Source organism: Catharus ustulatus, chromosome 14 (genome assembly GCF_009819885.2).
Source record: "Catharus ustulatus isolate bCatUst1 chromosome 14, bCatUst1.pri.v2, whole genome shotgun sequence".
NCBI lineage: Eukaryota > Metazoa > Chordata > Aves > Passeriformes > Turdidae > Catharus > Catharus ustulatus.
This window is the reverse complement of record NC_046234.1, coordinates 20,502,297-20,515,860: the sequence shown is the minus strand read 5'-3', so window position 1 is coordinate 20,515,860 and position 13,564 is coordinate 20,502,297. Positions and strand designations below refer to the sequence as shown.

The following is a 13,564-nucleotide window of genomic DNA, read 5'->3' as shown; positions in this document are numbered from 1 at the left end:
CAGGTCTGTGATGTGGCTCAGGCTGGGCTCAGGCTGGGCTCAGGCAGGTCTGTGATGTGGCTCAGGCTGGGCTCAGGCAGGTCTGTGATGTGGCACAGCCCAGGCTCAGGCAGGGTCTGTGATGTGGCTCAGGCTGGGCTCTGGGCTCAGGCTGGGCTCAGGCAGGGCCACAGCCCAGGCTCAGGCAGGTCTGTGATGTGGCTCAGGCTGGGCTCAGGCTGGGCTCAGGCAGGTCTGGGACAGGAGCTGCACAGAGCAGCACAACAATCCTCTCTGCTCTGGTTTCCCTGGCTCTTTGTTTTACTCAGTCTGCCTCAATTATGTGATCATGAGATCTGCTGATTGAAACCCCCTGGAAAAATCTCATTATGTTATCTAATGCAAAACCTTTGTGGTTGATGTAAAATAATTTCACCAGCTCTGTGGCAGGTGGGCTCTCAAGTGGAGCCACGACTTCCAAATGCAGTGATTGTTCTTTTAAATTGCAAAAGTAAAATAAAAAACCACTCCACACCTTTAAACAACAATGAAAGTTCTGCTTTTGTTTAACAAGAAAAGAGGTTTAATTTTTAAAGATCACTCTTTATTATTAACTTGCTTAATTATCAGAAGGGATGGTTGGATGAGCAGACAATTAAAACAAGGAGAAGCTCAGAAGGAAAAGTTCATCAGTATATTAGAGAGACAATGGGGGAAAGTAAAACTATTTCAAGAACCATTTGAAGGAAACCATTTGGGAAGAAAATAGGATTAATTAAGTTTTGGACCAGTTGATTTTGTTATCTAAAAATATTTCCTAGATTAACACTGTTACATTTATGCATGAGGCAATGTCTGAGGCTCTTCAGCAACAGAGGGAAATGTTGGTGCAGATAAAAGCTCTTCAAACCAGCAGGGGAGTCAGAGCCAGCAGAGTCTGTGCTGTGTTCTGGGGCTGGGCTTGGATCAGAGCTCTGCCTGTCCTGTCCTGGGCTGTGCTGTGCTGGGCAGGTGAACTCAGCCCTGCTGGACTCACCTGGGCCATTCCTGTCCTGTCCTGGGCTGTGCTGTGCTGGGCAGGTGAGCTGAGCCCTGCTGGACTCACCTGGGCCATTCCTGTCCTATCCTGTGCTGGGCAGGTGAACTGAGCCCTGCTGGACTCACCTGAGCCATTCCTGTCCTGGGCAGGTGAGCTCAGCCCTGCTGGACTCACCTGGGCCATTCCTGTCCTATCCTGTGCTGGGCAGGTGAACTGAGCCCTGCTGGACTCACCTGGGCCATTCCTGTCCTATCCTGTGCTGGGCAGGTGAACTGAGCCCTGCTGGACTCACCTGGGCCATTCCTGTCCTGGGCAGGTGAACTCAGCCCTGCTGGACTCACCTGGGCCATTCCTGTCCTGTGCTGTCCTGGACAGGTGAGCTGAGCTGGACTCACCTGGGCCATTCCTGTCCTGGGCAGGTGAGCTCAGCCCTGCTGAACTCACCTGAGCCATTCCTGCTGCTGCTTTCCATGCAGAACGTGCCTCACTCCCAACCCAGCTTCTCTCTGGCTTCCCTTTATTGTCCCTTTTGTCCCCAGGAGAGTGAAACTCTGACCTCATTGCCCTAAACACAGGTGGGATGGCCCTGGTGGCCCTGTCCCCAGCTCAGAAAAGGAGTGTAACACAGGCAGTGCTGAAAACCCCTGGGACACGAGAGCATCCATCCTGCCCTCAGCTCCTGGATTCAGGTGACTCATACCAAACACACTGGGGAAAAAATGAGGCCTATGAGTGCTTGGAAGTAATTTTCCATATGTGGTATTGAAGACTCTTAAATTTCAAATCATTAATAAAATGATCTTTGAAGGGAACCCTATAAGTTGTCTTCTAATTCCTGATGAGATAGAATAATTTATTCATCAATTTATCTGATTAATGTAAAATATGTTTCAGATTTGGGTTTTCCTTTAATATTTAAACTTCCCCTTGAGAGGAGCTGCAGAAGGTGACTGAGTGCCCCCCAAACTGATGTGGTCTGTCCAGAGCTCTGCTACTGGAGCTGGTCAGCAAAAAACCATGGACAGCAGCAAAAACCCATGGACAGCAGGAATAAAACCATGGACAGCAGCAAAAAAACATGGACAGCAGGAATAAAACCATGGACAGCAGGAATAAAACATGGACAGCAGCAAAAACCCATGGACAGCAGGAATAAAACCATGGACAACAGGAATAAAACCATGGACAGCAGGAATAAAACCATGGACAGCAGCAAAAAACCATGGACAGCAGCAAAAAACCATGGACAGCAGCAAAAAACCATGGACAACAGGAATAAAACCATGGACAGCAGCAAAAAACCATGGACAGCAGGAATAAAACCATGGACAGCAGGAATAAAACATGGACAGCAGGAACAAAACATGGACAGCAGGAATAAAACATGGACAGCAGCAAAAAACCATGGACAGCAGGAATAAAACCATGGACAACAGGAATAAAACCATGGACAGCAGCAAAAAACCATGGACAGCAGGAATAAAACCATGGACAGCAGCAAAAAAACATGGACAGCAGGAATAAAACCATGGACAGCAGGAATAAAACATGGACAGCAGCAAAAACCCATGGACAGCAGGAATAAAACCATGGACAACAGGAATAAAACCATGGACAGCAGGAATAAAACCATGGACAGCAGCAAAAAACCATGGACAGCAGCAAAAAACCATGGACAGCAGCAAAAAACCATGGACAACAGGAATAAAACCATGGACAGCAGCAAAAAACCATGGACAGCAGGAATAAAACCATGGACAGCAGGAATAAAACATGGACAGCAGGAACAAAACATGGACAGCAGGAATAAAACATGGACAGCAGCAAAAAACCATGGACAGCAGGAATAAAACCATGGACAACAGGAATAAAACCATGGACAGCAGCAAAAAACCATGGACAGCAGGAATAAAACCATGGACAGCAGGAATAAAACATGGACAGCAGGAACAAAACATGGACAGCAGGAATAAAACATGGACAGCAGGAATAAAACCATGGACAACAGGAATAAAACCATGGACAGCAGCAAAAAACCATGGGCAGCAGCACACCCAGCTTATTCCAGGAGCTGATACCCCACAGGCATGAACAGCTCTGCTCATTCATTCCAGGGGAGGGAGGGTCTTAAAAACTTACTCTGTGAATTGGAAATGTTCTGTTGTCAAGGAACATGTCCCAAAAATTGCTGAAAAAAGGCCAAAGCTGCAGTTACTCAGGATAAATTGCATGCTGGGTCTTTCCCATAAGAAATTAATTTATTTTAAATTTATTTTTACTGTTCTTACATGTCATTTTTGCAGAGCCAAAGTCAGACAAAACCATGGTGGTTTTTGTTCTGATCTTGCATCAGGAACTGAGCTCCAGCTTTTGGAGCAGCCGTTCCCTGAGCTGGGGAAAGGATCCCACCCTGTGTCCCTGACCCTCCACGCTGAGCCCACAGAACACTGAACCCCCATCCTGGTCCTGGGCTGCCCCTCAGGTGTCCCTGTGTTTGGGGACAGGGACAGGACAGGTCTAAGCAGAGGGGTCTGTCCCAGGGAAGGCTGAGCAGGGACCCTGCAATACCTGCTGAGGCACAAACCAGAGCCAGGCGCTTGGGTTAACACAGAATTCTTTATTGGAACACAGGAGTTGTCACGTACAGATCCTGCCCTGCCGAAGTGTCCTGGCCAAGGGTTTGCCAGGGAGACCCTGAAGCCGTGGAGCTGGCCCTGCAGGGACACAGCCACAGCTGAGCTCTGCCAGGCCTGGCCCAGCTGGGCACAGCCCGGCCAGCACAGCGCCCCTGGGCTGGTCAGGGACAGGGCTGGGCACAGCAGGGACCTGGGGACAGCTGGGGACAGCTGGGGACACCTGGGCTCACCTGGGGACAGGGGCTGGGCACAGCAGGGAACTGAGCTCACCTGGGCTCACCTGGGGACACCTGGGGATACCTGGGCTCACCTGGGGACAGCTAGGGACACCTGGGGACAGCTGGGCTCACCTGGGGACACCTGGGGACAGCTGGGGACACCTGGGGATACCTGGGCTCACCTGGGGACAGCTGGGGACAGCTGGGCTCACCTGGAGACAGCTGGGCTCATCTAGGGACACTTGGGCTCACCTGGGCTCACCTGGGGACACCTGGGCTGGCACTTGGGCACAGCAGGGCACTGGGCTCACCTGGGGACAGCTGGGGACACCTGGGCTCACCTGGGGACACCTGGGGACAGCTGGGCTCACCTGGGGACACTTGGGCTCACCTGGGCTCACCTGGGGACACCCGGGCTGGCACTTGGGCACAGCAGGGCACTGGGCTCACCTGGGGACACCTGGGGACAGCTGGGGACACCTGGGGACACCTGGGCTCACCTGGGGACGCCTGGGGACACCTGGGCTGGCACTGCCTGCAGCCCCTGGGGCTCTGCAGGTGAAGCCCAGGTGTGTCAGAGGCTGCTGCAGGGGCAGCCCAGGAGAAGGGGCAGGTGAATCCCCCCTGGGCAGTGCCAGAGGGCCCAGACCGGCTCTGCAGGAGCTCAGGGCTCCCAGGAGCTCTGGGCTGGGCTCCACAGCAGCCCTGGGGCTTTTCCAGGTGTGCATCTTGCTGCACTCTGCACTCAGAGTCTCTTTTGGAACGTGCACCCAATGATTTGGTGTTTGGGGATGGGAGGGTTGGGAAAATGTTCCCCAAGGAACACATGGAGCTGGGGGAAGGGATGATCCAGACCCAGTGAGCCACCAGAACTCTGGAGCCCAGCTCCATCTCTGAAGGATTTCTGTGCCCTGAAGGATTTCTGTGCCCTGGCTGTGCTCACTCTCCTCACCCCGTGCACACCTGGGAGAGCCCAGCGCTCCTCTCTGGCTGCTGCCATCACAGAGCAAACCTGCAGCTCTGATCTGAGCCAGCCTCCCTCCTCTCTCAGCCTGCAGTGCCCAAAATCACAGGTTTGGATTTCTGGGTGGATGGTCACAGGGAATGACTGTCACACAGAAACATTTCCAACATTCATTACAGTACTTTTGTAACTTCATAATTTAATTGCCAACCCTTTTCCCTTCAAGTTAACCATGGATGTACAGCATATAATCAAACAAGCTTTTTTAAAAAGTACATCTTAATATAAATAGTTTATTCAGTGCATGGTTGTGTATACAACAAATAATAAACAACTTTTTTTGTACCAGGCAGAAAGCTGCCTGTACAGAACTAATTCAGTTTTGGAGCACAGAATCCAACGATGATTAATGCACAAAATCTTACACATCATGCAACTCTATGCCAATATTCCAACTTTCTCCCATGCAACAGACATGATGACCTAAATGGAAACCTAACTACATTTTAAACAATTGTTTCCAGTAGCATGTATAAGTATAAGTTGTTCAGGGGTAACCTGTCCTACGCTTCCTCCTACACAACACTCACGTGCCCGTTACAGTGAAAGGACTTTTACAAATAAGACGTTTCTTATAAAAAATTAAGTCACCTTAATTCCACAGTTTCTGTCTTTAGAAAAGAAGCCACAACGATAGTTTAACATGACACACAAAATGGAATTAAGAGAAATCTACACTGGAGGATAATTTTATCCCTTTCTGTTAACTTCCACTTGGGATAACAAAACAACTCAATTCCTACAGACTGGGGTTAGCACAAGAACTTTACCAGAAACTACAAATCTATAAAAATTTATATTTCATTGTGTTTAAAACCACAAGAACACTGTTTGCTTGAGCCTGAGACACCAACTCTCAGTTCCAACCCTGAATTTTGAATTATTTTTTTAAAGACGTAGCTTTAAAGACCCATTGGAGTTCAGAAATCAAAAAGTTGCACTATTCCAAATTAAAGGATACATTTTTGTTATCAAGCCTTAGATATAAAACGGTAAGCCAAGGAAACAACAGAGTTTACGTATTTGTATTTTGTTTGCCCCTATAAAACATACAAGCATTAAAATTTCCTTTGAAGAGCAAAAGTGGTCTTTTTCTGAGTTGGAAAGCAAATTCTTATCAGCAGTGAATGCTGTGAAATGTTTTTGTTTTGTTTTCCACAAAGCAGAGGAGAGAGAAAGAGAGAAAGGAGCAGTGAGAGAGAGAAAGAGCTGGACATTTCTTCTGGAGGTTTCCCCGCAGGTTTGCTGCTCCCAGCTCCTGTGGGATGACGAGCACGTTCTGCATGCCTGGCTTATCCTGGGGCAACCAGCAGAGCTAATGGCTGATGGGGCTGTGGAGTCGGAGCGTGTCCTGGCCATCAGGGCTTGGATGGAAGGCTGGAGTAAGAACTGAACTGCATCCAGAGGTAAGGTTCTGTTCAGAGAGCACTTGGCTGGCCTGCACCTGGCTACGTGGACTCGTTCTGGCTCATGGATTTACCCCCGTTTAGCACTCCTGAAACGCTTCTGCTCTTTGTTGGGGTCCCACTTCCAGACCTGGAGAACTCTGTGAGGTCGTGGAGGGAAGGCTCTTTGTACATGGCCACTGCAAGGGAGAGAGAGCAGAGCGTCAGTCAGCACAGCTGGGCTGGGCTGGAGAGAGCAGAGCATCAGTGAGCACAGCTGGGCTGGAGAGAGCAGAGCACATCTGGACTGGAGAGAGAACATCAGTGAGCACAGCTGGGCTGGGGAGAGAACATCAGTGAGCACATCTGGGCGGGGCTGGGGAGAGCAGAGCACATCTGGACTGGAGAGAGAGCATCAGTGAGCACAGCTGGATTGGACTGGGGAGAGCAGAGCATCAGGGAGCACAGCTGGGCTGGGGAGAGAACATCAGGGAGCACAGCTGGGCGGGGCTGGGGAGAGCAGAGCACATCTGGACTGGAGAGAGAGCATCAGTGAGCACAGTTGGGGAGAGCAGAGCATCAGTGAGCACAGCTGGGCTGGGGAGAGCATCAGTGAGCACAGCTGGGCTAGGGAGAGCAGAGCACATCTAGGCTGGGGAGAGAACATCAGTGAGCACATCTGGGCTGGGGAGAGAGCATCAGGGAGCACAGCTGGGCTGGGCTGGGCTGGGCTGGGGGCAAAGCCCAGCTGGACACGCTGGGATGGCTCAGCCAGCAATGTGCAATGGAAGGAGAGACTCAAAAACCCAGGGCAAGGAGACCTCTCCCACTTCAAACACTCCCTGAGGACCTCTGGGATCCTCTCCAGCGGGCTGGCATTTCACAGAGGGGGGACCATCCACCCAGTGCACTCACACAGCCCTGCAGGACAGGACCAGGCTGACCAAAACCAGCATTTCCTCAGAACAGAGCAGCAGCTCCGTCTGCAGCTGTGCTTTACCTGTCTGAGCTGTGCTTGACAAACACCACGGCACAGGACCTGGCACAGGACCTGGCACAGGACCTGGCACTGCTGGCACATGAACAGCTGCACACATCACACACATGACTCAGGAATTAACACAGGATCAGTTCAGATGAATGCAGCAAACCACACAATTACCTTTTAAGGGTTTTGGAAGAAAGTGTGCTGCAGGTTTATTTTTCTTCACGTGGTTTCCTTTCATTATTTCTCCTTCTTTGTTAAGACCCAAATACCAACCCCGGCCGGACTGCTGCTGTCTGTAGATCATTGAGGAGTATGTCACGTAGTAGTTTTCAAATACTGATTCTTTGAACTTGCATTCAGGTGTAAAATGTTCCTGCAAGAAAGCAGCAGATCAATATGTGCAGGCTGAATCCCACACCAGCATCCAACATCATCGCTTTCTCAAAGTCAGAGAAGTCACACCTCTCATCCTCGAGTACCCCGTTGTGAAACATGGGCCCTACAAGTATTAACAGAAGAGTAACACAATTTCAAACCTGCGAAATGATGCTGTGAGCAGCTCTAAGCAGAACGTAATAAGATCTTTTAGAACAATGAGTAACAAGTCTGAGTGAAGATTTATTGATTGCTGCAGCTAATGGGGCCCAGGCAGACACAGAGCCCTGCCAGCCCTGGGAGCAGCTGGGCTCCAGCCCTGCAGGAGGAGAGCCAGGGGATGCTCTGGCCATGAACTGCTGGCCTGGATGTGCAGAACAGCCCAGGGCCACCACCCTGAGTGCATGGCTCTCACAGCCCAGCAGAATTCACTGGGCTGGCAGCAGCTGCCTCTGGGCTCTGATCTCTGATCCCTGCTCCTCCTGTGCCTGGTGTGACCCAGGGGAGCCCAGCAGGCAGGGACAGCCCCTGAGCAGGGCCCTGGCTGACCCAGAGCCCTGCCCAGATGGAAAATCTGTGCCTGATTTTCCTCTCTCCAGCACAGGGCTCTCAGAGGATGCACAGCAGAGCAGCAGTGCTGACAGCAGCACCCAGCTGCTCCCACCGCCCTGGGAACGTGACAGCTCCTGACACAGCTCACCTGTGGGCTCTGAGAGCCCATGGAAATGCAGCAGGAAGGGTTTGGTGTGGCTGTGCAGATGTGAACATCTCACTGTCACAGCCCCCCAGAGCAGCCAGATGTTTGCTGGCCTTCCCCAGCTGCAGGGAGCTGCCCCTGTGCTCACAGTGCCCGACAGAGGCACGAGAGAAAGGAGGGGAAATGGTGCTTCTGTAATGATTGTAATTTTGATTTTAAAATATCACAGGAAATTAAATGTCTCGGGAGCTTAAGATATTCTTATCCAGTTTCTAAAATATTCTCATGTGAGAAAAGGGTGGTGTTAGGGAAAAAAGAAACCCACCACTCTGCATTTTCTGCACATCTTTTGCCATTTTGTCTGCATAAAAGAAAGAAAAAAGCTTCCATTCTCTGACTGGCATTTGCTTCAACAAAGAATGTGAAGCAAGCAATTTTCTTCTTTTTTTTCCTTTAAGCTAATTGGTTGTTATTTAGTTAATTGACAATTGGTTTCAATTGCTGTCAAATGGGGACAGTCACTGCATTTTTGTAAGATTTCTGCATAAAAGCCTTCCCTCACTGTTCCTGCCCAGCACCAGCCATGGTAACAAAGACTCTTGCAAGGGTATCATCCAATTAGCAGCAAAATGGAAAACTGCAGTGCTCCCACTGGCAGATTATGGTTTATGTACAGTAATTTGGAGCTGTTTTGGGTACAAAAGGCCCACTTGTACACAGCAGCAGAGGGTCAGGCTGCAAACAGAACCAGAGCATTTCCTCTGCAGCTCTCAGGAAGCAAGTGCCCCTCAGAATGAGCAGCCCAGAGGGACAGAAAGGGGGAGACAGAAGGAAAAACACAGAACCCCTCCCTCCCTCCTGCTTTTCCTTGGCTCTCCTGGAGGTGCTCTGCTCCTGGGAGTGTGCAGTGGTGCCCTGCAGGTGCAGCCCAGCCTGCCACCACCCCAGAGCATCCAGGGAAATCCATCCTGGAAATCCCAGAGAAATCCATCCTGGAAATCCTTCCTGAACTGCTCAGCCTGCCACCACCCCAGAGCATGCAGGGAAATCCATCCTGGAAATCCATCCTGGAAATCCCAGAGAAATCCATCCTGGAAATCCCTCCTGGACTGCTCAGCCTGCCACCACCCCAGAGCATCCCAGGGAAATCCATCCTGGAAATCCCACAGAAATCCATCCTGGAAATCCTTCCTGAACTGCTCAGCCTGCCACCACTCCAGAGCATCCCAGGGAAATACATCCTGGAAATACCAGAGAAATCCATCCTGGAAATCCAAGAGAAATCCATCCTGGAAATCCCTCCTGACCTGCTCAGCCTGCCACCACCCCAGAGCATCCCAGGGAAATCCATCCTGGAAATCCCAGATAAATCCGTCCTGGAAATCCCAGGGAAATCCATCCTGGAAATCCCTCCTGAGCCACCTGGAATCCTGCAGGCTCTGCAGGGCAGGATCCTCTGACAAACAGGAACAAAGACACCTCCCCACAACTCGCTCAGCTATCAGGACAAATCCCCTCCCCGTTTTTTGGGCATGAAGCAGAGCCCCTGGTTCCCTGGGCTGGCATCCTCCTGCCTGCCCAACCACAGCTGTACAGAGCTCCCTGCAGGGCTCTGCTCCTGAATCCCACAGCTGCTCGCTGCAGGAGGGGCTGTTCCCTCCTTCCCTTCACCCCAGAGTGTTTTCCCTCCTCCCCTTCACCCCAGAGTGTTTCCCTGAGTGCAGAAGAGAATTCTGCAGAGGGCAGCTCAGGAAGGAATGCAGCACGGGGCATTCCCATGAAAATGAACTTTTCTGAGCTGGCAGTCCAGCCCAGCTGAGTGTGGACAGGACCTCCCTGAGCACAGCAGAGCAGGGTACAGGGCAGAATGCAGACTGGCCATTGTCCATCATTGTCCATCTCTGCTGGCAAATCCCTCACTGACCCCTGAGGCACAGTGTGCTGCAGGCAGGACAGGGCTGGGTGCCCCATGCCAGCCCTAGGAACAGCTCTAAACACCAGTGCTGAATTCCAAGGCCAGTTTTTCCTATCTCTCAGCTGTCCTTTTAGTCCATCCTTGCCATGAAAACAAAGCAAATGAGTTCTGGGAAGCCCAGTGTTACGGCTACATTATTATAAAACAGATGGAAATAGTTATTTCTGTGGAACAGAAATTTCCAGTGTTCCCATCTCTGCTTGCCCCCAAAGTCACTGCTGATGGCACCCAAATACAACAAACTGCAGCCCCCCAGCCCCTCACACCCCCCTGGACTCTGAATGAATGATGAATGAATGAAGGGGAGCAGGCAGGGCTGGATGCCCTGAGCCGTGACTCAGCCACGCTCCCTGAGCAGAGGATGGACTGTCAGGGGCTGGGCTCTGAGCTGATCACTCAGGGCTGAAAGGCTCCTCCAGGAACAAACCTGCAGCTGCACTGACTGTGTGAGAAATAATTAAAAAAGAATTATTTAGTGTGTGATAATAGGGTAAGAAGGGCTCGTGGCAGACACTTGGAGTAGCTGCATTTCCAGGCAGCTGACTAGATTACATCTAAAATAATTCAGAATGCCAAGCCTGAAAGCTAAAATACCATCAAAGCCAATCTGGAATTCTTCCTGCTCTATTTGTGCACAAGACACACCAGAAGCCCAAACCCCTCCAATTATCAGCCTCTCACCACCCACACTGCAGGAATAATGTTCATTATTGTGACTGCCAGTGCCTCTGGTGCAGAATTCAGCCTCCCCAGGCCCAGAGGAGGGGCAGGCTGCAGCAGGGGGAGTTCATGGCCCAGCAGCCTCTCCTGGCATGCACAGGAGCTGGAGATGTTTGCTCTGCTATTATCTGCTCTCTCTGCACTGTGGATGCCATCACCAAACTCTTCATGTCACAAGGTCAGGACTGGGTTTGTCCAAAGTTTCTCTCACCAGGGGCTGAAAATCCTGCAGTTCCTCTACTGCAGCTTATGAGAACAATCCCAGATTTTGTTCAGGTGGACTCAGTGCTGGAGGCATGAGCAAACAGCAAGCAAAGAAAAATTAACTTTGAAAAGTATTCAAGAAAAGTATTGTGTACTTGGGAAACTTGGAAAATGTTCTCATATATTGAGCATGTAATTCTGTTCCTTGTGATCAATGACCACGTCTGCATATGGGATTTATCCTTTATTTTCTCCACTTAATGAAAATTGGATTTTTTTTCCCTCCATATCCCAATTTCTTTCAGAACTATAATGCAGCCAGGATTCCATTTTATAATCATGAATTTTTGAAGGAGCCTCGTTAAGGCTCCAGAGTAGTGATTTTCTGCACCAGTGAGCCTGCCTTTTTGTATTAACAGAGATTGATTTTCTCCATCTTGGCATGTGAAGTTGCAGGGTGCATCCTCTGGACCATCACCCTGTAATGTGCAGTGGTGTCAACAGCACAGGATGGAAATAGCTCAGCTGTAATGTTATCAGGAACAACAGCTTTGAGAGCAGGGTGAGAAGTCTGAAGGGCTGGGATTTCCTGAGCTGCAGCAGTGGAAAATGAAAAATGAAAAATGACAATTACCCTATTTGGGATCAGATCTAGCACCTGGCACAGAGAGGGTCCAACCCCACAGTGCTGCCCATTTTCAGTTTATCCGTTTTGGGGAGTGCTGTGGTGTCAGGGGAGCAGCTCCCATGGTGGGCACAGATCCTGGAACTCACCAAGGATTGTGGCTGTACCCAGCACTGGCAGCCACAGCACAGACCCCTCCAGGAGCTGGGGGCTCTGAGGGCAGGAGCAGCTCTTTGGGCTGCCCCTTCCCCTGAGTTTTCACCCTTGCAGGAGGGGCTGGAGGCTGAACTGCTACCAAACAACCATAACAGGGGCTGGGAAACAGCGTAAAAAATTCCCCTGGAGCTCACTTCAAGGTGTGTGAAGGACCAAGGAAGGAAGAAAATTAGATCAAAATTTATATAGAGGAGAAACACTGAACTTATTCAGGAGAACAACCTAATGGCAGGAGTGAGAGGCAGGGAAAATTTTTCTGGAGGGTGAACCCAAACAACTCCAGAGAATGGATTTTCCCTCTTGCTAGTGCAATAAACAGGAATTTATCAAGTGAAACACAAACTGTCAGTAGCATGTAAAATAATTTAGTGCAAAGTTCCTGTGAAGAGTACAGTGGAGCCCAAGGAAGCAGCTGGATAACCAGGATGTGCAGAGAAGGATTTCAGGTTGTCACTAGTACTCTCTGAATCCATGAGAAAAGCACAGAAGAGAGCCAGTAATGATTCCCTTGCCATTGCTCCTCTGCACAGCAAAGCAAATCACAAATTCAGGGGAAAATGCCCACAGTGAATGGAAGTAGAAAACATATTAATTACAAATACAGCTATTCAGAGGTGTGCATTAAAACATATTAATTACAAATATAGCGATTCAGAGCTGTGCATTAAAACATATTAATTACAAATACAGCTATTCAGAGCTGTGAGTTTTGTTCATGACCCTTTTTCTACCCTCATCAGTGACTCAGTTGTGCCAATGTCTCCCAGCCACCTTTTCCCAGGTCTTTAAGTGCCACTCAGATCCATCAATACCCAGCTACTCACAGCTGGCTGCGTCACCTCTGCCCATCAGGATGTGCTGCCTGATGACCCCAGGGAGAGGACTCAGGGGCTGTAAACAATGCTGGAATTAATTGAGACAGGAACTATGAATAATCTTATTATTGGTCCCTTGTCTTTTGGTGAGGCTTCACTTTTACAGCTGGGTTGATTAACCAAAGCATTCCTTAACTGGGGCAAGAGGCTAAGGCAGATACACACAGAAATCAGAAACTCTTCTGATTACTGCAGAGGAAAGGAATCCTGCTGGAGAAAAGCTGTAATGGAGCTAAAAAACATCTGCAAGATGCCCAGGAGTCCATCTCAGAGCTGCCAAACACAGGTCCCTGTCCTGTGTGTCCCCAGGTTCTGACACACAATTTACCTGGTGTGAAGAACAGAAGATCCACCTTACCCCAAATTCTCTTCTGCATCATGTTCACCTCTGATGATGCTGGAATCATTGCAGAGGGAAACCTCTGCCATTAGCTGAATGAGCAATCATATTTTAATACATTCTGATGCTTGCACCTTCCCTCCTTTAATTTCTGCAGATTTAGGAGAGACCCTGCCTTGGCCTGCAGGAGAACTGGAGCCCCTGAGTCAGCCTGGGGAGCTGCAGCAGGTCCCTGTGTGCAGGTGTGTGTAACAAACACCCAGAGCTC

The 13,564-nt window shown here is 49.9% G+C and overlaps 1 protein-coding gene across 4 annotated transcripts in view; it reads right to left on the bottom strand.

Moving 5' to 3' along the window:
• Positions 1–5,005: 5,005 nt before the first annotated feature.
• FGF13 (fibroblast growth factor 13) overlaps positions 5,006–13,564 on the bottom strand; it is a 174,255-nt gene continuing 165,696 nt past the window's right edge. For all 4 annotated transcript variants that reach the window (XM_033072300.2, XM_033072302.2, XM_033072299.2 and 1 more), the window contains 2 exons: positions 7,444–7,642; positions 5,006–6,481 (listed from right to left, as the gene is read on the bottom strand). In XM_033072300.2, coding sequence (XP_032928191.1) covers positions 6,345–6,481; positions 7,444–7,642 — 336 coding nt within the window. In that variant the 3' untranslated portion in view covers positions 5,006–6,344. The remainder of the gene's footprint in view (positions 6,482–7,443; positions 7,643–13,564) is intronic.